At 37.2% G+C, this 24,794-nt stretch overlaps 2 protein-coding genes across 2 annotated transcripts in view; one reads left to right on the forward strand and one right to left on the reverse strand.

The window, feature by feature from the left end:
* The window catches only part of SLC25A12 (solute carrier family 25 member 12), a 181,889-nt gene that overhangs the window by 103,905 nt on the left and 53,190 nt on the right, over positions 1–24,794 (reverse strand). The window lies entirely within an intron of this gene.
* HAT1 (histone acetyltransferase 1) overlaps positions 14,563–24,794 on the forward strand; it is a 47,359-nt gene continuing 37,127 nt past the window's right edge. The window contains exons 1-2 of the mRNA XM_059927255.1: positions 14,563–14,643; positions 19,591–19,695. Coding sequence (XP_059783238.1) covers positions 14,637–14,643; positions 19,591–19,695 — 112 coding nt within the window. The 5' untranslated portion in view covers positions 14,563–14,636. The remainder of the gene's footprint in view (positions 14,644–19,590; positions 19,696–24,794) is intronic.

The following is a 24,794-nucleotide window of genomic DNA, read 5'->3' on the forward strand; positions in this document are numbered from 1 at the left end:
AACGACAAATAACATACAAGGGAACTCTCATAAGGTTAACAGCTGATTTCTCAGCAGAAGCGCTACAAGCCAGAAGGGAGTGGCATGATATACTTAAAGTGATGAAAGGGAAGAACCTAAAACCAAGATTACTCTACCCAGCAAGGATCTCATTCAGATTTGATGGAGAAATCAAAAGCTTTACAGACAAGCAAAAGCTAAGAGAATTCAGCACCACCAAACCAGCTCTACAACAAATGCTAAAGGAACTTCTCTAAGTGGGAAACACAAGAAAAGAAAAGGACCTACAAAAACAAACCCAAAACAATTAAGAAAATGGTAATAGGAACATACCTATCAATAATTACCTTAAACGTGAATGGATTAAATGCTCCAACCAAAAGACACAGGCTTGCTGAATGGATACAAAAACAAGACCCATATATATGCTGTCTACAAGAGACCCACTTTAGACCTAGGGACACATACAGACTGAAAGTGAGGGGATGGAAAAAGATATTCCATGCAAATGGAAATCAAAAGAAAGCTGGAGTAGCTATACTCATATCACATAAAATAGACTTTAAAATAAAGAATGTTACAAGAGACAAGGAAGGACACTACATAATGATCAAGGGATCAATCCAAGAAGAAGATATAACAATTATAAATATATATGCACCCAACATAGGAGCACCTCAATACATAAGGCAACTGCTAACAGCTATAAAAGAGGAAATCGACAGTAACACAATAATAGTGGGGGACTTTAACACCTCACTTACACCAATGGACAGATCATCCAAAATGAAAATAAATAAGGAAACAGAAGCTTTAAATGACACAATAGACCAGATAGATTTAACTGATATTTATAGGACATTCCAACCAAAAACAGCAGATTACACTTTCTTCTCAAGTGTGCACGGAATATTCTCCAGGATAGATCACATCTTGGGTCACAAATCAAGCCTCAGTAAATTTAAGAAAATTGAAATCATATCAAGGATCTTTTCTGACCACAACGCTATGAGATTAGAAATGAATTACAGGGAGAAAAACGTAAAAAACACAAAAACATGGAGGCTAAACAATACGTTACTAAATAACCAAGAGATCACTGAAGAAATCAAAGAGGAAATCAAAAAATACCTAGAGACAAATGACAATGAAAACACGATGATCCAAAACCTATGCAATGCAGCAAAAGCAGTTCTAAGAGGGAAGTGTATAGCTATACAAATGTACCTCAAGAAACAAGAAAAATCTCAAGTAAATAATCTAACCTTACACCTAAAGGAACTAGAGAAAGAAGAACAAACAAAACCCAAAGTTAGCAGAAGGAAAGAAATCATAAAGATCAGCGAAGAAATAAATGAAATAGAAAAAAAGAAAACAATAGCAAAGATCAATAAAACTAAAAGCTGGTTCTTTGAGAAGATAAACAAAATTGATAAACCATTAGCCAGACTCATCAAGAAAAAGAGGAAGATGACTCAAATCAATAAAATTAGAAATGAAAAAGAAGAAGTTACAACAGACACCTAAGAAATACAAAGCATCCTAAGAGACTACTACAAGCAACTCTACGCCAATAAAATGGACAACGTGGAAGAAATGGACAAATTCTTAGATAGGTATAACCTTCCAAGACTGAACCAGGAAGAAACAGAAAATATGAACAGACCAATCACAAGTAATGAAATTGAAACTGTGATTAAAAATCTTCCAACAACAAAAGTCCAGGACCAGATGGCTTCACAGGTGAATTCTATCAAACATTTAGAGAAGAGCTAACACTCATCCTTTTCAAACTCTTCCAAAAAAATTGCAGAGGAAAGAACACTCCCAAACTCATTCTATGAGGCCACCATCACCCTGATACCAAAACCAGACAAAGACGCTACAAAAAAAGAAAATTACAGACCAATATCACTGATGAATATAGATGCAAAAATCCTCAGCAAAATACTAGCAAACAGAATCCAACAACACAATAAAAGGATCATACACCATGATCAAGTGGGATTTATTCCAGGGATGCAAGGATTCTTCAATATATGCAAATCAATCAATGCGATACACCATATTAACAAATTGAAGAATAAAAACCATATGATCATCTCAATAGATGCAGAAAAAGCTTTTGACAAAATTCAACACCCATTTATGATAAAAACTCTCCAGAAAGTGGGCATAGAGGGAACCTACCTCAACATAATAAAGGCCATATACAACAAACCCACAGCAAACATCATTCTCAATGGTGAAAAACTGAAAGCATTTCCTCTAAGATCAGGAACGAGACAAGGATGTCCACTCTCACCACTATTATTCAACATAGTTTTGGAAGTGCTAGCCACGGCAATCAGAAAAGAAAAAGAAATAAAAGGAATACAAATTGGAAAAGAAGAAGTAAAACTGTCACTGTTTGCAGATGACATGATACTATACATAGAGAATCCTAAAACTGCCACCAGAAAACTACTAGAGCTAATCAGTGAATTTGGTAAAGTTGCAGGATACAAAATTAATGCACAGAAATCTCTTGCATTCCTATACACTAATGATGAAAAATCTGAAAGAGAAATTATGGAAACACTCCCATTTACCATTGTAACAAAAGGATTAAAATACCTAGGAATAAACCTACCTAGGGAAACAAAAGACCTGTATGCAGAAAATTATAAGACACTGATGAAAGAAATTAAAGATGATACCAACAGATGGAGAGATAGACCATGTTCTTGGATTGGAAGAATCAATATTGTGAAAATGACTATACTACCCAAAGCAATTTACAGATTCAATGCAATCCCTATCAAATTACCAATGGCATTTTTTACGGAACTAGAAAAAATCATCTCAGAATTTGTATGGAGACACAAAAGACCCCAAATAGCCAAAGCAGTCTTGAGGGGAAAAAACGGAGCTGGAGGAATCAGACTCCCTGTATTCAGACTATATTACAAAGCTACAGTAATCAAGACAATATGGTACTGGCACAAAAACAGAAACATAGATCAATGGAACAAGATAGAAAGCCCAGAGATAAACCCACGCACCTATGGTCAACTAATCTATGACAAAGGAGGCAAAGATATTCAATGGAGAAAAGACAGTGTCTTCAATACGTGGTGCTGGGAAATCTGGACAGCTACATGTAAAAGAATGAAATTAGAACACTCCCTAACACCATACACAAAAATATACTCAAAATGGATTCGAGACCTAAATGTAAGACCAGACACTATAAAACTCTGAGAGGAAAACATAGGAAGAACCCTCTTTGACATAAATCACAGCAAGAATTTTTTGATCCACCTCCTAGAGTAAAGGAAATAAAAACAAAAATAAACAAATGGGACCTAATGAAACTTAAAAGCTTTTGCACAGCAAAGGAAACCATAAACAAGACGAAAAGACAACCCTCAGAATGGGAGAAAATATTCGCAAACGAATCAACGGACAAAGGATTAATCTCCAAAATATATAAACAGCTCATGCAGCTCAATATTAAAGAAACAAACAACCCAATCCAAAAACGGGCAGAAGACCTAAATAGACATTTCTCCAAAGAAGACATACAGATGGCCAAGAAGCACATGAAAAGCTGCTCAACATCACTAATTATTAGAGAAATGCAAATCAAAACTACAATGAGGTATCACCTCACACCAGTTAGAATGGGCATCATCAGAAAATCTACAAACAACAAATGCTGGAGAGGGTGTGGAGAAAAGGGAACCCTCTTGCACTCTTGGTGGGAATGTAAATTGACACAGCCACTATGGAGAACAGTATGGAGGTTCCTTAAAAAACTAAAAATAGAATTACCATATGATCCAGCAATCCCACTACTGGGCAGATACCCAGAGAAAACCATAATTCAAAAAGACACATGCGGGCTTCCCTGGTGGCGCAGTGGTTGAGAGTCTGCCTGCCGATGCAGGGGACACGGGTTCGAGCCCTGGTCTGGGAAGAACCCACATGCCGCAGAGCGACTGGGCCCGTGAGCCACAATTGCTGAGCCTGCGCGTCTCGAGCCTGCGCGTCTCGAGCCTGCGCTCCGCAACAAGAGAGTCCGCGATAGTGAGAGGCCCGCGCACCGCGATGAAGAGTGTCCCCCGCTTGCTGCAACTAGAGAAAGCCCTCGCACAGAAACGAAGATCCAACACAGCCAAAAATAAATTAATTAAAAAAATTAAAAAAAAAAAAAAAAAAAGACACATGCACCCCAATGTTCATTGCAGCACTATTTATAATAGCCAGGACATGGAAGCAACCTAAATGCCCATCGACAGACGAATGGATAAAGAAGTTGTGGTACATATATACGACAGAATATTACTCAGCCATAAAAAGGAACGAAATTGAGTCATCTGTTGAGACGTGGATGGATCTAGAGACTGTCATACAGAGTGAAGTAAGTCAGGAAGAGAAAAACAAATATCGTATATTAACGCATGTATGTGGAACCTAGAATAATGGTACAGGTGAACCGGTTTGCAGGGCAGAAGTCGAGACACAGATGTAGAGGACAAACGTATGGACACCAAGGGGGGAAAACCGCGGTGGGGTGGGGATGGTGGTGTGCTGAATTGGGCGATTGGGATTGACATGTATACACTGATGTGCATAAAATTGATGAGTAATAAGAACCTGCAGCATAAAAAAAAAACAAAAAAACAAAAAAAACAACTAATACTAAACTTTCTTTGGTTTATTTGTATGGAAATATGTTAATATAAATGTTTCAGACATTACATGAAATTTCTAAAAATCTTATATGTTCTGGTATAATGTTATAAGTCATAATTCTAGTTATTACTTTAAAATGTATATCTCAGAAATAACGTAATTTTCTTGTCAATTGCATTATTATGAACTTTCATCAAATCTTTAACCATGGTCATTTTTAAGTCTTTTGTCATGTACAGACAGTTCTGGGTGTACTCTGATGCTTTCGCAAAAATGTTCCTATAAAAGGGTTTCATCTTCAAGGAATTCATGGAAAAGACTCTGACAAGTACAAGTTTCTGGTAACTGACTATACTGCTGAACTGAATGAATAAGCATTTTCAGAACTCTACTGGAAAACTGATGAATTCATAAAAGTGCTAACAAAAGATCAAGATGAAAAAAAAATTAATTACATGGGACTGAGTGAACTGATGAGGATGATTATAATTTTTGTGACTTTCTGTTTGAATAAAAAAAAAAAAGAATGGGGGTTCAATAGCAGCTATACTTTATATTATTATCACTCCCCATCCCACCCCCACCTTATATGAAGAGCATTGGCACTGGCTAACATTTTAAATTTCATTATCCTGTGATGATATGATAGCTGATAAGACTATGTGTGTCCATTGCATTGGGGACATTGGTTGCACACAAGAGGTGATACATGAATTTCTTGTAGGTCAAGTGACACCAGGAAGATATTGGGGCTTGAATTGCTTTTGCAGCGTTTCACCCAAAAGCGAGGACTACTAACAAAGTAAATAACAGCAGCAAGTTGCCGGAGTTTCCTTATCAGGGAATTGGTACAATACGGAGGCCCCTTTCTGCTCACTGAAGGAATTAAGAATGTGTGCTATGGGAGAGGCAGTAAGAGCATTGAGAGCGGTCAATGTCAGCCAGAGAAGCAGAGATGACCAAGACAGAGAGCAAGATTCATTTCTCCTCTATTCCTACTTCTAGCCCCCAATACCAGAGGAATTAGCCTTGAAAAAGAAAGAGGACAACATATCCTAGAACCAGACACTCTCCCCAGCCCAATCTTTAGGGGCTTGACGAGGGAGAACGAGTGAAAAATTGGTTATATTCCCTTCCTCATTTCACATCCCTTGTGGCTACAAGTCTGGCCCACAATGGAGGGGGTTTTAAAACACCAAAGTTTTAAACTAGGCCAGGCTAGACTTTGAGTAACTTAAAAGAGCAGAAAACTATGGAATCTGCCTGGGGGGAAAGGGCATTCAACATAGTACAGTGGGAGCAGTGACTAGAGGAAAAATACAACATTTTATGTTTATATCCCCACGAAGTTCAGATTCCTTAGTAACTTGGTCACATAAAAGTAAGAGTAGTATGCAGTTTATGATATAATGTTAAGTGAATGAATCAGAACTTGAAACTGCACATATATAGCAAGTACAATTATATGAGTAATCTGAATATATTAAACAAAGCCAGGAGCAGATAACTGAATTTTCTCTAAAACATAATTTTGCATAGGGTCAGCAATGACCATGTATCTAATCAAACATACTATTATACATACTTCTTTTTGCCATTTATTTGTTTTAAGAAGTAAAATAAGTTTATTTAGCAAGATTGCTTTTCACAAATCCATGTTAGTCAATGGATACTTGGTCACCCTCTGTGGACTTATAAATCATGTTTTTTTGTCTTTTGGTTTTTTGGTTGTTGTTGTTTTTCAAAGATTAACACCATAGCATTTCAAAGAAGACTAAACGGAGTGTGATCTTTCAGCTCCTCCCCTTTCCATTAAAAATTGAGTATTATGCTTGTCTTTTTCCATTATCTGCAATCATTCCAGTTTGCAGGGAGTCTATACATATAATTGTTAATAGTGCAGATATTTCAGAGACCATGTCTTTGAGCCCCCTAGTGAAGATTCCTTTAGGCCCACCCGATGTGAAATCATCTACCAAAACCTATTCTAACTCCAATTTCTATAGCATCATTGCTGTATTTATACAAAGACTCTAATTTATGAAGTCTTCCTCCCACATTGGAATATTTTAGGACACTGGAGCAGGGTAAGAATTTCCTGTGGCATGTTGATATCATACCTAGGAATTCCTTAACCCCTTCTTAACCCAAGCCTGGTAAGAGATAAAAAGTTTATGCCTATCTTTTTAAAAATCTCAACTCTGTATAACCCCAATGAGAAATATATATGAACTAGATAGCATAAAAATAAAGTAAGGATCACCAAAGAATGACCTTTCAAATTACAGCTATTATTCTTATCTGTCACAATGATGATTTAGATAAGTATTTATCTACCTTTAATAAATGGATAACGTGTTGTAATGTACTAAACATATAACTGTGCAATTTTCATTTGTGCTTAGATATGGACTCACATACAATTAAGTCTCCCAATAGTAAATAAGATTGTCATTTAGCATTTAAACATATTATCTAATTTATTTTATTTAACAGTAAGCAAAGCAAAACCTAAGATAATTAAATCATACTGATACTATTTAAATGACAATTTGTCATCTCCCTGATGCAGTCCTTCTGTGTATTTTACTCAAAAGAACAATGGGAAGTTCAAAATCTGAGAATAAAATAACTTGAAAATCCACTTGAAAAGGAAAAAATAGCAAAAATCTTTACCAAATGAAAGAAACATACAATTTAGCTCAGCAGGGCTTCTACATATCCAAGGACAATGTAGATGTGCAGCCACAGTTTTTTGAAAAAGAAAATTTCGTCCTGGTTTTTCTTGTGATCTTGGTCTAACAAAACTTATATAACATAAAATGTTATAATTATTTGTTAATATTTTTAAATATCTTAGGAATCCCTTGAGATTATTCTTAAAACTTTTTTAAAATGGAAGTTTTCATTTTTCCAAGTATTCATCCTTAATTGAGAATATTACATGTTTTTTTAAAGTTAACATTCAGATTTTTAGATAAGATTTCATAAAATGAGAATATAACACAGTATTTCAGTAAAGAGATAATTTCATTTATGTAGGAATAGTCCTTAAGGGCCAGGCAGAGGAGGGGAGGGAGACAAACATGAGAGTGGGCCTAAGAAGACAGGATAAAGGCAAACTTAAATGTTAAATGTATTCAGTACAACAGTTAATCTGAATAAAAATCTTCAGTAAATGTTAGTTAAAAGCATTTGTTCTCACTTCAAGTAAGAACTCAGGGATGAAGATAATACAGTTCCAGCTCTGGAGGAGTTATCAATAAGAGGTAAACAGGCTTAAGACTGGCGAACGTGATCATTCATAATTATCCCCTAGGAGGACAGATCAGAAAGTGAGGCAATCCTTCTGTGATACGCAGGCCCACTTTGGTGAGTCAACACAGCAGGCCCCAGATACAGCAGGCCTCAATGAAGCCAAATGGAGAGAAGTGAGAGAAGAGCATACAAGCGTCACTTGGGGTGAAACGTGGGGCCGCTGCAAGTAACAGCCTAGCCTCACTCCTGTTTGTTGCAGGAAATCCAGGGAGAAAAGGAGGAAGAGACGTTATACCTACTGTACCACTTACCCAATACCTCTCTTGGACTCTGTAAGTAGACTCCAAATAGGGCCTGGGTTTGGGGAGAAGGCAGCATATGTTTAGTCCTAAACGTTTGGGTGCCTAACTGACTGAGAGATAGAGAAGGAGGTATAGAGAAGGAGGGTAAGCTCTGATGAAGGAGGGTAAGCTAGGCTTTCTTAGAGCTTTGTAAGAAAGCTAGAATTTAATCTGGGTTAAAATTCTCTGGGGAAAGCCAGGGCTACTGATGATCTGGGCTTGCTACAAGAACACCTGTGTCCCACAGAATTTTGTCTTTGGAGCCATTGTACCAGGGATAAATTTACTCTGGCAAAAGATCATCTCCTGGCGATTGTATTGATGACACACCCTACTCCCTGATGACATCCAGAGGACAATTTAATAGAAAAATACCTGTGTTATACACATGTTGGTAGTAATGGGTTAAATATGGATAAGGTAGTTTTTAGTCTGATTCTAATCACATGCTCAAGGATGTTTATTTTAAAGCAAGGAAACAGCAGTTTCCAATACCAGGAACCATGAAGTGCTTGAACAAAAGTGGAAGCTTAGTTGTTTTGGGGATTAATTGTGTTCTTGATGGTGTTACTGCAAAGTCATTTAACAAATACTTATTAGATATCAACCATGTGCCAGACATAGTGACTTTCTCCCCAAAGCAATGTATTTCACGAAGGAAATTAGCCCTTTCTACAGCAAGAAAGGAAAAAAAAAGTGGGAAAACATAGGACCAAACTGAGAGACTTAGACCACAGTATCACCTTCATCAGTTACTTGCTAAAAAACCTCAAGCAAACGGTTTTTTAAGTCAGGGATCTCAGGGGTGCACAGGTGATTGACTGGGGTAGAAAATATTAAAAACGAGTATTCATATTCTTTTTTGTCTAAAAAATTAAAAGTTAATAATAGCAGGACTTCCCTGGTGGTGCAGTGATTAAGAATCCACCGACCAATGCAGGGGACACAGGTTCAAGCCCTAGTCCGGGAAGATCCCACATGCCATGGAGCAACTAAGCCCATGCGCCACAACTACTGAGCCTGCGCTCTAGAGCTGGCAAGCCACAGCTACTGAGCCTGCGTGCCACAACTACTGAGCCCACGTGCCACAACTACTGAAGCCCGTGCTCCTAGAGCCCGTGATCCGCAACAAGAGAAGCCACCGCAATGAGAAGCCTGCGCACCGCAATGAAGAGTAGTACCCGCTCGCTGCAACTAGAGAAAGCCCACGCGCAGCAACGAAGACCCAATGCAGCCAAAAATAAATAAATTAATAAAAAAAGTTAATAATAGTAATATTTAATATAGGAATTAACAGTAGAAATATATTGATATATAGAAGAGGAGATATCAGCAAAAGTTTTTATGCATATGTATACCAAATAAACATGACAATGACTAGATTACCTGATTTCTAAAATCACTTTGTTCTAAAATTCCTGATTCTGTATTATTCAAAGTACCTTAGTTGCTCTTAAAATCTATTAAAAAATAACACCATATCTATAGTAACATAAACTGCCTCATATACAACAAAATTTAACTTTATAAAGATATGTAAAAGTAAACCTTTTATTCTTTAAACGCATCCTAACCCTACCAACACACCCTTCTTACCTGATGAAGCAGGTTCTCTTTGTATTATATGGTGCTGGTTAGCATGACAGTTTCTTTCTCTTAGATCATTAAATTCTGGATTCCCTCTAGCAAAATTTTCAGAAAGAATTCTTTTACTAATTTGCACAGTGATTGGTTGGTTTAGCTTGTTAACAACTATATATATTCCTTCAAAATTCTGATTTGTAAAAAAGTTTAGAAGAAACACTACCATAAAGCTATATTATTTTTTTTATAATTCTTTTAAGGAAGAGGTTTATGAAGTAAACACTTAACAGCACTGTATAGCAGGTATAAAAGCTCTTCACTTTGTGTGTCCAGATCATAGGAAGTTAAGAGTCTTGTTTTGCACAGTGATATGGGTAAACAGGTTACTACGGGAGTGCCTGAAAACCAACCCATTAGAACGACAGCTTTCACAATGTGAATATACTTAATTCTACTGAACTGTATGCTTAAAAATGATTAAGATGGGACTTCCCTGGTGGCACAGTGGTTAAGAATCCGCCTGCCAATGCAGGGGATGCGGGTTCGAGCCCTGGTCCGGGAAGATCCCACATGCTGCGGAGCAACTAAGCCCGTGCGCCACAACTACTGAGCCTGCGCTCTACAGCCCACGAGCCACAGCTACTGAGCCCACATGCCACAACTAAAAAAGCCCGCACACCTAGAGCCCGTGCTCCGCAACGAAGAGTAGCCCCCACTCGCTGCAACTAGAGAAAGCCTGCACGCAACAACAAAGACCCAATGCAGCCAAAATTAAAAATAAATAAATAAATTTATTTTAAAAAAATGATTAAGATGGTCAATTTTATGTTATGTATTTTTTTACTACAATCAGAAAAAAGAAAGACAGAATGACTGAAACAATATATCAGTTTAAAATATTTCTAGGGCTTCCCTGGTGGCGCAGTCGTTGAGAATCTGCCTGCTAATGCAGGGGACACGGGTTCGAGCCCTGGTCTGGGAAGAACCCACATGCCGCGGAGCAACTAGGCTCGTGAGCCACAACTACTGAGCCTGTGCGTCTGGAGCCTGTGCTCCGCAACAAGGGAGGCCGCGATAGTGAGAGGTCTGTGCACCGCGATGAAGAGTGGCCCCCGCTTGCCACAACTAGAGAAAGCCCTCTCACAGAAACGAAGACCCAACACAGCCGAAAATAAATAAATAAAATATTTCTAGTCATAATTTTCACCACTTTTTAGTCTTATTTATTTAATATCAAAGTAGCTTTGATAAAGTTTTCTTCACCCTCCTCCTATCCTGAAGCTCTTCTACCTTGAAAAACAACACAAAACAACAGCAAAAAAAAGTTTAAAACAGAGGAATAATGGTCATTTTTCTGTTGGCTAGAATGGAAAAAAGAATTAATATTTGAAGTAATATTTTAACTATGAAATGTGAAATATCATAGGCATTACTGTGTTAGTCACCCTAAATAGACATACATAATTAAAGCCATTTTTACAAACTATAGTTTCAAAAAGTAAAGCGGGCATCACTGGGTGGTCATTTTGTAAACAAAAATAAGCAATTATAGTCCTCTTCCCTCATTTTGACCAGTCTTTGCTTGTAAATAATGACAGAATGCAAAACTAGAAATATTAATTTTCAACTAACTGTTCCTTGTTCCAATTAAGCTGCTTCTCTTTAATTCTATGTATCATAATTTATAGAATGTAGAGTGTAGAGTTAGCCACCATGTCTAAAAACTTCCAAAAGATTGATAAGTTTCTAGTTATGAAAGAAACCAATACATCCTCATTAAAAGAAGCAAACAGTATTTTTTTTTTTAAATCCCTGATTAATCCCCATCTCCAAATTCCCTCTCCTAGAAGGAGCCATAGTTAAACTAGTTGGTTATGCTTCCAGATGTTTTCTATGTTTATATCAAAATACACTTTTTTATACAAGTAAAATATAATGTTGTAACTTATTTTTTAACCTATTATATAGTATTTTCCCAAGTCAGTACATATTAGCCAGCCCCTTTTGATGAATGGTTAGGCTATTTCCAATGTGCCAGTAAAATTAATGCTGCCTTGAACATCTTTGATCATTTATCTTTGCATTCTTGTGCAAATAGTTTTGTAGGACAAATACTTTTAAGTGGAACTACTACCTCAAAGGATGTACAAATAGAAACGTGTTAAATTTTTTAAATTGCTTCTCAAAAAGTACTAGTTTACACACCTATGGGTAGTGTATGAGAATTAAAATATGGAATGTGCAAACTGCTGGTGCTGTGCATCTTAAGTTATTTCTCTAACAGTAGTTTTCAATATGAGCTGGCCTATTTTTATTTTCTTTCTTTTATCCCATACGAAAGTCATCTAGCTGGACAGGGGATTCTGGATAATTGTTCTGGGAACTGAAACTCATACATCACACCCCCACCATTTGCACTATGAGCTAAACAAATGAGTTAACTAGCTATTCTTATCTGTCTGTAGAGACGTATGTATTTTGAAATAAAGACACATCAAGTACCTGCATTTTTCTTTTGGATCTCAAATTTCCTACAGCCACTTTCTGATAACCATCTTTTTAATACCATGTTAAAAAAAAAAAAAATCCCTTCCGGAGGTTTCAAAACACGATGGCAAAATTTACTAGTCCATATGCAGTTGAACCTGTACCAAACATACGGTTGCTAGTTCATTCCTAACAGTGTAATATGGCCTTCTTCTATGGAGAAAAATGCCTTTTCCAAATTTCCTATTCTAGAATGAATGGTATCATACTAATACCACCTCATATTAATATATAATTTTACAGTTTACAAACCTCTCTCCTAAACTTTTCCATTTGATTTTCATAACTCAATGTAATGACTGGGAAGGTTATTATCTCCACTTAATAGATGAAACAAGGTCACACAATCACGAAGTAGTAGAACTGAGACTAGTAGGGCACTGAACTTTCCACACCACTATGCTGCCTCCTTCCTATACATGAGGACAGCAGATTCCTTTTGTAGAAATTGTATTCTATGGTGGTAACATTCACTTCCTAAATCCCCTTTAGAATAAGGTAAAATATAAATTGAAAAGAGCGGGAAAACCCTACAAAAATATTTTTTCCTTTTTGGTAATTTTATTATTACCTTTCTGAAAGAAGTCATTCATTTAGGTTTTAGGTAAACTAGCTAAACATGTATTCTGTGACATTTTTAATAAATATGTGTGAACAGTTCTAAGACAAGGACAATTTAAAACTGTAACCTCAATTCTGCAAGCAGATCATATGAAATATTAGTCATACAATATATAGGTTTCATCGTATTTCTTATTCATATTCATCTTATTTCTTATTCATATTATCATATATGTTTCAACATATTTCTTCCCTACAACCAACCATAAAGTCACATAAAGTCATAAAATCTGTTTCAGATTTGCGGCAGTTAAGACAAATTCCTCTTGATTTCTTATTTTAAGGATCATAATTGCCGGTCAGCTATTGACCAATCTACAGGTAAGGTGGTTTTGGAAAGAAATGCTGAATCTTGTCATTTTGAAAGAACGATTATATAAAAAGATTGTTTTCTGTTTTTGATCCATAATGTCATTAGTGACAACGATTTCAGTTTTCTTCTTAACATTATGATCGTAATTTCTTATGTTTCATTAAAGCTTAAAGAAAAAGGATCTGAGCATTCTCAGTACCTTTTCTGACCTTTACCTTCCGGAGGGCCATCTCCATGTAGTCAAATACTGAGCTGAGTATCTGGAGAACTGGGCTCTTGTGTAGGCTGTACACTGAGTATGAATTTGGGTAATTTCTCTTTTCTGGGCTTTAGTTTCCGCATCTCTAAAACGAGGAAGTGTGTTAGTTCTAGATTATCATCCCAAGGGTCCATTTTAGCTCTAGTATCATCATTGTAAAACCTATTAACCACCATTTGTTGAGACAAGGCATTCTAGTGTACAGACATCTTGGGAGTATTTGTGGATACCTAAACAGTGACTTATCCTCTGGGACAAACCGTTTCAGCAGCTACTAAACACTAACAAGCCCTATGGCCCAAATCAGGTAGCATCCTGTGATGTGGTTTACGCCACTAGGACTTGAGAGATGTAGAACCAGAACAGTTCTGGTCACCTAAATTATTACTAGGTAGCAATCTCCTTACACTAAATTGTTGCCTCATAACCTTAAAATGCGGAAGCAGAGTACCTAGATATCACACCGTATACATACTGTTTAAAAACATAAAGGAAAAACGATGTTAAACAACTATTTACCGCAAAAATAGAAACAAATAAAATACGGGAAAATTTCTCCGGCAACTCGAACTCAATCCCTATATTTTACCTGTAAAACTAGGGCTCAGGTGTTTGGATCTACTGTCCAGGCCAAGGGAAAAGTTTTTCTAACAGTCTCCAAAACATCGTTAAGGGGGAACAGAAAACTGCCAGAGGTATGTATATTTATGCAAATCAACCCCAAAGAAACTCTCCTCGAGCCGGCGGGCATCTCAACAGAGAATATCCCTTTGCGGCCTCCTCCTCCAATTCAAGCCTCAAAGAGGCTGACGGTGCTGGCCTTGGCTAGGCAACCGTCCGAGCCTTCCCGGCCGTGTTAGCCCCGCCTCTCGAGGCGCTTCCACCACCCCGCGCCTCGAACCTCCTCCTCTCATTGGCCAGCACCAGGCCAGGGGTGGGCGGGGGAAATGCGTCAGAAAGTGTGCTCACTTCCGGCCAGGGAGCGCGCGGGTTGATTCGTCCTTCCTCGGCCGCGGGTGCTCGCAGCTCGGAAATGGCGGGTAAGTTCCCGGGAAAAGTTTACCAAGGGGAGGGGGCGGGCAGGTTTGGGAAAGGACGCCGAGACGGTGGTGACAGTGCCCGCCTGGAACTTTTGGGCTGCAGTCTGGGTTCTAGAAGGCCTGTTTCAGCCTGGAAGCGCGGAACTCTCAGCTCAGCTCCTTGTTCGCCGAGGTTCGTGCCCCCGCCCCCAACGGCTCGGGGTTCTGCACATTCTGCGGGGAACTCGGCCCTTAGGAGGGCCGAAGAGGCCAGGAGAAAGCGTCATGATTTGGGCTTGTAAGGTGCCAGGTGCCTGGACGCCTGTTTCTCTTCTCATTCTTTTTACCTACTGCTGCCTCATCCACTAGTCTGGTTCTGTTCCCGCCAGCTGATTTTAATGCTCAGACTTCTCTTCCAGGTCTCTCTCCGCCTTCCACTACAGTCAACTTCTGAGCTAGCGCATTGCTGTCTTGCCCTGCACTAGGGCTCTCATTTGAATCTTGATTGACTCCGTAATAGTCTCCTTAATCTCTCACACTTTAGTATTACTAAGATCTATTTAGATTTCCTTTGAGAGAGAGACAGTGAAGCATTCTTCCTTAATCTAAACTTCTCTTTTAGGGGGTGTCTATTTTAATTTTCTTGTTTATTCTATTCACCTCTTCTTTATTGAGTCTCTTCAGTTCACAACATTTAATAACTAATAATTGCCATTATTCTGTACGTTTATAAAGATTGTTTTGGGTTGAGTATATGCTTTTTTTATCCAGTTACATATCTTTTGAAGTGATGGACAGTTTCTTTTTCTTTTATCTTGTCCATTGACTTTATAGTAGTCTCAGTACACTTTTATGGATGTGCTGGATACACAGGCTATAGCATGAGCTCTACAGGTGTTTAAGGAAGGGCTCTTCTACCAGATAGAGACTGTAGGATTTGGGGGTACACTGGTACTATAAAAGAGGGGGGACATGTGTATTGCACAGAGTGTAGTGTTATAAGAATTACACCTAAATTCGAATCTCAGTCCCACCGTTTAGTAATCGGGTGCCCTTTAAGCAGTCAAACCTCTTTCTTTTTTTTAATTTTAATTTATTTATTTATTTTTGGCTGCGTTGGGTCTTCGTTGCTGTGTGTGGGCTTTCTCTAGTTCCTGCTAGCGGGGACTACTCTTCTTTGCGGTGTGCGGGCTTCTCATTATGGTGGCTTCTCGTTGTGGAGTACGGGCTCTAGGCGTACGGGCTTCAGTAGTTGTGGTTCGCGGGCTCTAGAGCGCAGGCTCAGTAGTTGTGGCGCACGGGCTTAGTTGCTCTGCGGCATTTGGTATCTTCCCGGACCAGGGGTTGAACCTGTGTCCCCTGCATTGGTAGGCGGATTCTTAACCACTGCGTCACCAGGGAAGGCCGACCAAACCCCTTTCTAACTGAGCTTTTGAATATGAAATGGGGCTGATATAGTATCGACTTGTCTTATAGAATTGTGGGGATTAAACTAATGTATGATTTGTTGCTTAGATTATTCATAAATGCCTTGAGGTGGGTTCTATTATCTCATTTTTATAGATGATGTTTGAGGTGGGTTCTATTATCTCATTTTTATAGATGATGTTTGAGATGGGTTCTATTATACCATTTTTATCCATTAGGGTCAGAGAAACCAAGTAATGTGCTCTAGTTAACAGATCTAGTAAGTAAATAGTGAAGCCTGGATTTGAATCCAGCAATTCTGACTCCAAACCATTAATCTATACTGCTTCAAGTGTTCCCCATATTCTGTATATGTGTGTTTTAACCGCTTACTGAAGTTTGCGGCATGTCATTGTACCCCATTTTTCATTTCTGCTCGTGACCTTTTTTCCCTGAATTTTTCCTAATTTTTATGATCATTTTGTTGGGAGATTTATTGTCATCTTTGCTTGAAAGTTTCTCTTCATAATGGTTTTTTCCATTGTTAATTATTATATACATTGATGGGTAGCCACGTTGTACTAAAACCATTTTGTTATTCCAATAGTCTATGACTTCATGCACATGGTTACAAAAATTTTGCTAATACAGTGAAAATTTTCTTTCCTAACCCTGTCCCCGTTCCTTCTCTTTATCCTAGAAGTAAGAGTGGTTACTAGTTTCTTGTGTATTCTTCTTGAGATAATCTTTCTATGCATTATTAGTTGTGCTGTATAACAAAGTGAATCAGCTGTATGTATACATATATCCCCATATCCCTTCCCTCTTGCACCTCCCTCCTACCCTCCGTATCCCGCCCCTCTAAGTGGTCACAATGCACCGAGCTGATCTCCCTGTGCTATGCAGCTGCTTCCCACTAGCTATCTGTTTTACATTTGGTAGTGTATATATGTCAGTGCTACTCTCTCACTTCGTCCCAGCTTACCCTTCCCCCACCCCACATCCTCAAGTCCATTCTCTACGTCTGCGTCTTTATTCCTGCCTTGCCACTAGGTCCATCAGTACCAGTTGTCTAGATTCCGTATATATGTGTTAGCATACGGTATTTGTTTTTCTCTTTCTGACTTACTCTAGGTCCATCCACCTCACTACAAATAACGCAAGTTTGTTCCTCTTTATGGCTGAGTAATATTCCATTGTATATATGTGCCACATCTTCTTTATCCATTCATCTGTCGATGGACATTTAAGTTGCTTCCATGTCCTGGCTATTGTAATTAGTGCTGCAATGAACATTGTGGTACATGTCTCTTTTTGAATTATGGTTTTCTCAGGGTATATGCCCAGTAGTGGGATTGCTGGGTCATATGGTAGTTCTATTTTTAGTTTTTTAAGGAACCTCCATACTGTTCTCCATAGCGGCTGTATCAGTTTACATTCCCACCAACAGTGCAAGAGGGTTCCCTTTTCCCAACACCCTCTCCAGCATTTATTGTTTGTAGATTTTTTGATGATGGCCATTCTGACTGGTGTGAGGTTATACCTCATTGTGGTTTTGATTTGCATTTCTCTAATGATTAGTGATGTTGAGCAACCTTTCACGTGTTTGTTGGCAACCTGTATGTCTTCTTTGGAGAAATGTCTATTTAGGTCTTCTGCCCATTTTTGGATTCGGTTGTTTATTTTTTTGATATTAAGATTCATGAGCTGCTTGTATATTTGGGAGATTAATCCTTTCTCAGTTGCTTCATTTGCAAATATTTTCTCCCACTCTGAGGGTTGTCTTTTTGTCTTGTTTATGGTTTCCTTTTCTGTGCAAAAGCTTTTAAGTTTCATTAGGTCCCATTTGTTAATTTTTGTTTTTATTTCCATTTTTCTAGGAGGTGGGTCAAAAAGGATCTCGCTGTGATTTATGTCAAAGAGTGTTCTGCCTATGTTTTCCTCTAAGAGTTTTATAGTGTCTGGCCTTACACTTAGGTCTTTAATCCATTTTGAGTTTATTTTTGTGTATGGTGTTAGGAAATGTTCTAATTTCATTCTTTTACATGTAGCTGTCCAGTTTTCCCAGCACCACTTATTGAAGAGGCTGTCTTCTCCATTATATATTTTTGCCTACTTTATCAAAGATAAGGTGACCATATGTGCGTGGGTTTATCTCTGGGCTTTCTAGCCTGTTCCATTGATCTATATTTCTGTTTTTTGTGCCAGTACCATACTGTCTTGATTACTGTAGCTTTGTAGTATAGTCTGAAGTCAGGGAGCCTGATTCCTCCAGCTCCGTTTTTCTTTCTCACGATTGCTTTGGCTATTCGGGGTCTTTTGTGTTTCCATACAAATTGTGAAATTTTTTGTTCTAATTCTGTGAAAAATGCCGTTGGTAGTTTGATAGGGATTGCATTGAATCTATAGATTGCTTTGGGTAGTATAGTCATTTTCACAATGTTGATTCTTCCAATCCAAGAACATGGTGTATCTCTCCATCTGTTTGTATCGTCTTTAATTTCTTTCATCAGTGTCTTATAGTTTTCTGCATACAGGTCTTTTGTCTCCTTGGGTAGATTTATTCCTAGATATTTTATTCTTTTTGTTGCAGTGGTAAATGGGAGTATTTCCTTAATTTCTCTTTCAGATTTTTCATCATTAGTGTATAGGAATGCAAGAGATTTCTGTGCATTAATTTCATATCCAGCTGTTTTATCAGATTCATTGATTAGCTCTAGTAGTTTCCTGGTAGCATCTTTAAGATCTCTATGTATAGTATCGTATCATCTGCAAACAGTGACAATTTTACTTCTTCTTTTCTGCTTTGGATTCCTTTTATTTCTTTTTCTTCTCTGATTGCCATGGCTAAAACTTCCAAAACTATGTTGAATAATAGTGGTGAGAATGAGCAACCTTGTGTTGTTCCTTATCTTAGAGGAAATGGTTTCAGTTTTTCACCATTGAGACCGATGTTGGCTATGGGTTTGTCATATATGGCCTTTATTATGCTGAGGTAGGTTCCCTCTATGCCTGTTTTCTGTTGTTGGTTTTTTTTTTTTAATTTTTATTTATTTATGGCTGCGTTGGGTCTTCGTTTCTGCGCGAGGGCTTTCTGTAGTTGTGGCGAGTGGGGGCTACTCTTTGTTGAGGTGCACAGGCTTCTCATTGTGGTGGCTTCTCTTGTTGCGGAGCACAGGCTCTAGGCACACAGGCTTCAGTAGCTGTGGCACGTGGGTTCAGTAGTTGTGGCTTGTGGGCTCTAGAGCACAGGCTCAGTAGTTGTGGCACACGGGCTTAGTTGCTCCGTGGCATGTGGGATCTTCCTGGAGCAGGGCTTGAACCCATGTCCCCTGCATTGGCAGGCAGATTCTTAACCACTGCACCACCAGGGAAGCCCTTTTTTCTGTTTTATAATGAGACAGTCATACTCAGTACATTTAAGTAGGAGTATATGGAGATCTATGATCTATTAGCATGTTATAAGTCTTACCTTTATTCCAGTTCTAATAAGAACCCTATTTGTAGGTTTGACTAATTAAACCACTTCCACCTAGACTTTTTAAAAACCTTTTTTCTTAGGATTTGGTGCTATGGAGAAATTTTTGGTTGAATACAAGAGTGCAGTTGAGAAGAAACTGGCAGAGTACAAATGTAACACCAACACAGCAATTGAACTAAAATTAGGTATGTATGCCTTTTCTAAGTAGTATTACGTGTGTATTGTGTGTGTATATATAATGTTTCTTTTTAAATTTGAAGTAGAATTTTATGTAAGAGCAGTTTATTGCAGTCATTTGTATAGTTATTGTATTGTTTTTGCAATTTAATGTTTAGTTTTCTACACTTATTGAACGCATTCAGATTTTATTAAGTCTTGGTTTATGTCATGATGTGGGTAGATGTTTGAGAGATGGCAGAGTTTACATATAGAAAGTTCAGTGTGGCAAAAAGTGACAGGTATAAGTGGTCTCAGCCTCTTAAAAATATTTACTTTTACTTATTTGCTTGTAAAAATAATAGAAAATAAGTGTTGGGGAGAATGTGGGGAAACTCGCATATGTTCCTGATGGGAACATAAAATGAGGCAATTACTTTGGAAAACAGTTTGGTAGGTTCTTAAAAAGTTAAACATATATATTTGCCATATGACTCAACAATTCAACTCCTAGGTATCTACCCAAGAGAAATGAAAATGTTTGTCCATACAAAAACTTGTACATGAATGTTCACAGCAGCATCATTCGCAATAGCCAAAAGAAATAGCCCAGATATCAATCAGCTGGTTAGAGGTTAAACAAAGTGTAGTATATCCGTGTGATGGAATACTATTTGACAATAAAAAGGAATGAAGGTCTGATACATGCTACAACATGGATGAACCTCAAAGACATTCTAAAGTGAAAGAAACCAGACAGCCCCCCCCCCGCCCACATACCATATGATTCCATTTGTATGAATGTTCAGAAAAGGCAAGTCCACGAGACAGAAAGATTAGTGGTTGCCTGGTTCCAAGGGTGGGAACAGAGAATGACTACACATAAGCATGAGATTTGTTTTGGGGGTGATGGCAGTGTTTTAAAATTAGATTGTGGTAGTGGTTGCAGAATTCTAAATTTACTAAATATCATGAATTATACACTTAAAGCAATTGAGTTTATGGGATGTAAATTATAACTCAATAAAGCTATTTAAAAAATAATTATAAACTCATGAATTCCGGTTCCATCACTTTCCATTCCTTACGTTTCTCATCTTTAAAATGGAGTTAATATCACTTACTGTATAGTGGTTGTAAAGATTAAATATGAGGTTAAATACAAGTAAAGTGCTTAAACAATTTGATTTAGAAATTCACAATAAATGTTAGCTATTATTATTTAAAACAGCACAAACATAACAGAAATACAAAGAAAGTGACAGATAATGGTGCCCTGACGCCTCACTAAAAAGGTAATACTGGTCTAAGTTTTTTTTTCTTGTACATACATTAATTTTCTAAAACCAGGATCCTGTTGTAAGGCTGTTTTGTTATTTAGCTTAATAGTATCTTGAATATCATTCCTTGTAACTATATAGATCTACCTCATTCTTTTAAATTATGTAATATAGTATGACTGTATCATAAGTATTCTCTGTTGGGAGATGCCCTTCTCCTCTTTTGCTATTAAAAGTAATTCTCCAGTAAATATCGTTTCATATGTATGTACCCACTTGTGTGAGTGATCTGTAGAGTGTGTGGCTAGAAATTGAAATGCTGGATCAGAGTTTTTCAGCTTCAGCACTATTGACATTTTGGGTTAGATAATTCTTTGTTATTCTGTACTTTGTAGGATGTTTAGCAGCATTCCTTGTCTATTCACTAGATGCCAGTAACATTCTCCTTCAGTTGTGACAATCAAAAATGTCTTCTGACGTTGTCACATCTCCTGAGGGTTGTGTGTAAAATTGTCTCTGTTTAAGAACCACTGTGCTAGGTCAAAGGGTTACAAACATATTCTACTTTAGTAGCCGTTGCTAAATTGCCTTCCAAAAAAGTACCTGTGCTTACACCAGAATTTGAGATTGCCTTTTTACCTATACCCTGGTCAGTGTTGCATATTATCATTAAAAAAAACAAAGCAGAACACCCTGCCCCTGTGATGGGTGAAAAATAGCTTCTTGTTTTAATTTGCAATTGTAGTGAAAAACACGTAACTTAAAATTTACTATTTTTTACCATTTTTAAGTGTACAGTTCTGTATTGTTTAGCATTTATACTCACATTGTTGTGCAACTGATCTCCAGAACCTTCTCATCTTGCAAAATTGAAACTCTGTATCCCTATTTTCCCCCTCCTGCTAGCCCCTTGCTAACACCTTTTTACATTCTGTTTCTAGAATTTGACTACTTTAGATACCTCATATAAGTGGAAGCATGCAGTATTTGTATTCTTGTGACTGGCTTATTTCACTTAGCATAATATCCTCAAGATTCATCCATGTAGCACGTGGCAGGAATTCCTTCCTTTTAAGGCTGAATAATATTCCGTTACATGTATATACCACATTTTGTTTATCCGTTCATCCATTGATGGACGCTTGAGTTGCTTCCACCTCTTGGCTATTGCGAATAATGCTGCTGTGAATAGGGGTGTGCAAATATCTCTTTGAGATCCTGCTTCAAATTCTTTTGGATATATACCCAGAGGTGGGATTGCTGGATCATATTGTAATTTTAGTTTTAATTCTTTGAGGAACCTCCATACTGTTTTCCATAGTGGTTGCTGCTCCATTTTACATTCCCACCAACAGTGCAGAAAAATTCCAATTTCTCCACATCCTTGCCAACACATTATTTTCTGAGGTTTTTTTTTCCCCACTGTTTTTGACCATTTTTTGATTTGATAATTAAAATTGATTTTTAATCCTAAGAGAAGTATATCCTTTATATTCTAAAAGAATCAGCCCTTCTTTGGTCATATGTTGCAAGTACTTTTTTCCCCTGTTTTGACTTTTGGTGAGTTTGTTACGTAGAAGTTAAAATTTTTTATCTAAGGAAATTTCTTTTTCTTTTATGAGTTTTCACTGTGTCTTATAAGAAGGTCCTTCCTGCTCTAAGATTATGAAAAGATTTATCTATTGTTTCTTTTAATAATTTGTTGATTTTTTTCTTTTTTTAAATTGAAACCTTTGAATCTTTATCTTGATTAGGCATAGGGTAGGAATCCAGCTTTATAATTTACCAGATGGTTTAGTCAATTATCTAGCTGCTGATTTGTTGTCTTCAACAATTAAAATTTCTTTTTTAATCATACTAAAGTATTATATATATTCTTGGGTTTACTTTGGGGCCTTTTTTTTTTCCCTGAGCCATTAGTGTACTGTTACAATAAATGTTGTGATTAGTATATGGTGTGACTAGGTCCCACTCATTTCTTTAAGAGTTTTCCTAAGTTTTCTCTAATGTCTTCTTCTAGAGGGACATTTTATCAAGTTCCAAAGAGATCTTTGGTTGATTTCTTTAAAATTGAGATCCTATTAAAATTTAAGTTTAATATGGGGAGAATCAACATCTTTACATTGCTGAATCTTCCTTTCTAATAGCAAGAACGTCTTTCTATTTATTCAGGTCTTTTTTTATGTCTAGCTGTGGAGTTTTAAATTTTATGTACAGATGATAAACATTTCTTAAGTTTATTCCAAGGTATTTCATCTATTTTACTGCTATTATAAATGGGATCTCCTCATCCATTATATTTTCTATCTTTATTGTGTATGGGAGAACTATGGAAAATAATTTTTAATATATATCTTTTTCCCACATCAAAATCTAGTTTACATAAATTTTATACATATTTGACAGAACTAAAATTGACTGGGTTATTTGGTCAGTCTAATCCCTTACAGTCAGCAGCAATAATTTGCTTCCCTCAAACCAACCTTTCTTCCTATCTCCCTCTTTCCCTTCCCCTTCTACTTTCTCTGGAGAAATGTTTATTGAAACCTACCATGTGACAGGCATTGTACTAGACACATGGGATAACTTTAACTCTTGACTGCATACCAATAATTCCACTAAGGTTTATCCCAAGATTCTTCTCCCATAGCAAGCTATTTTCACTTTGTGTGTGAGGGATTGATAGGCACACTTTTCCCACATGGGTCCAGTGCTCCAGGGTTACTGTAGAAAGAGTGAATCTTTTTTTCTATATGTCATTTTAATTATGTTTAGGTATACAATTAGGTGGCATTAACTACCTTCACAGTGTTGTGCAGCCATCACCACTATCTGTTTCCAAAACTTTTTTATCACCCCAAACAGAAACTCTGTATATCTGTTAAGCAGTAATTCCCCATTCACCTTTCCCTCCAGCCCCTGGTAACCTCTAATCTACTTTCTATCTCTATAAATTTACCTATTTTAGGTATTTTTTTAAGTGGGATATTTGTCCTTTTGTGTCTGGCTTATTTTACTTAGCATAATATTTTCAACTTACTTAGCAAATGTTTCATGTTGTAACATATATCAGAACTTCATTCCTGTTAATGGCTGAATAATATTCTGTTGTATACCACACTTTGTTTATTCATTCATCTGTTGATGGACACTTGGGTTGTTTCCACCTTTTGGCAATTGTGAATAATGCTGCCGTGAACATCGAGATATAGTTGTCTGTTGTCCTTGTTTTCAGTTCTTTTGCCATATAGCTAGGAACAGAATTGCTGGGTCCTATGATAATTCTATGTTTAGCTTTTTGAGGAATTGCCAAATTATATTCCATAGTGGCTATACCATTTTACATTCCCACCAGCAATGTATGAGTTTCACTTTTTCCACATCCTTGTCAGCACTTCTTATTTTTTTATATATAGCCATCCTAGTAGGTGTGTAATGACATCTTACTGCAGTTTTAATTTGCATTTCCCTAATAACTGAAGACATTGAGCATATTTTCATGTGCTTATTGGCTGCTTGTGTATCTTCTTTGTAGAAGTATCTGTTCAGATCCTTTGCATATTTTTTAATTGAGTTGTTTGTCTTTAATATATTTTTGTTGTCGTTGTTCTTTTAATATATTTTAGAAACAGATAATCTTACTGGATTCTTCTACTGTTTTGGAGAGTGGTTTCAGTTGATTTTCTTTGTTTTTCTCAAGCATGCAATCGTAGCATCTGAACATTTTAGTAAATTCACTTTCTTTTCTATATATACCTCTTACTTTTTTCAATTTGCATTGGCTAGCACATTCAGAACAGTGTTAAAAAATGATAGCCGTCATTCCTCTTCCTTAAATTAATGACGAT

The sequence above is a fragment of the Balaenoptera ricei genome, chromosome 7 (assembly GCF_028023285.1).
Source record: "Balaenoptera ricei isolate mBalRic1 chromosome 7, mBalRic1.hap2, whole genome shotgun sequence".
NCBI classification, from domain to species: domain Eukaryota; kingdom Metazoa; phylum Chordata; class Mammalia; order Artiodactyla; family Balaenopteridae; genus Balaenoptera; species Balaenoptera ricei.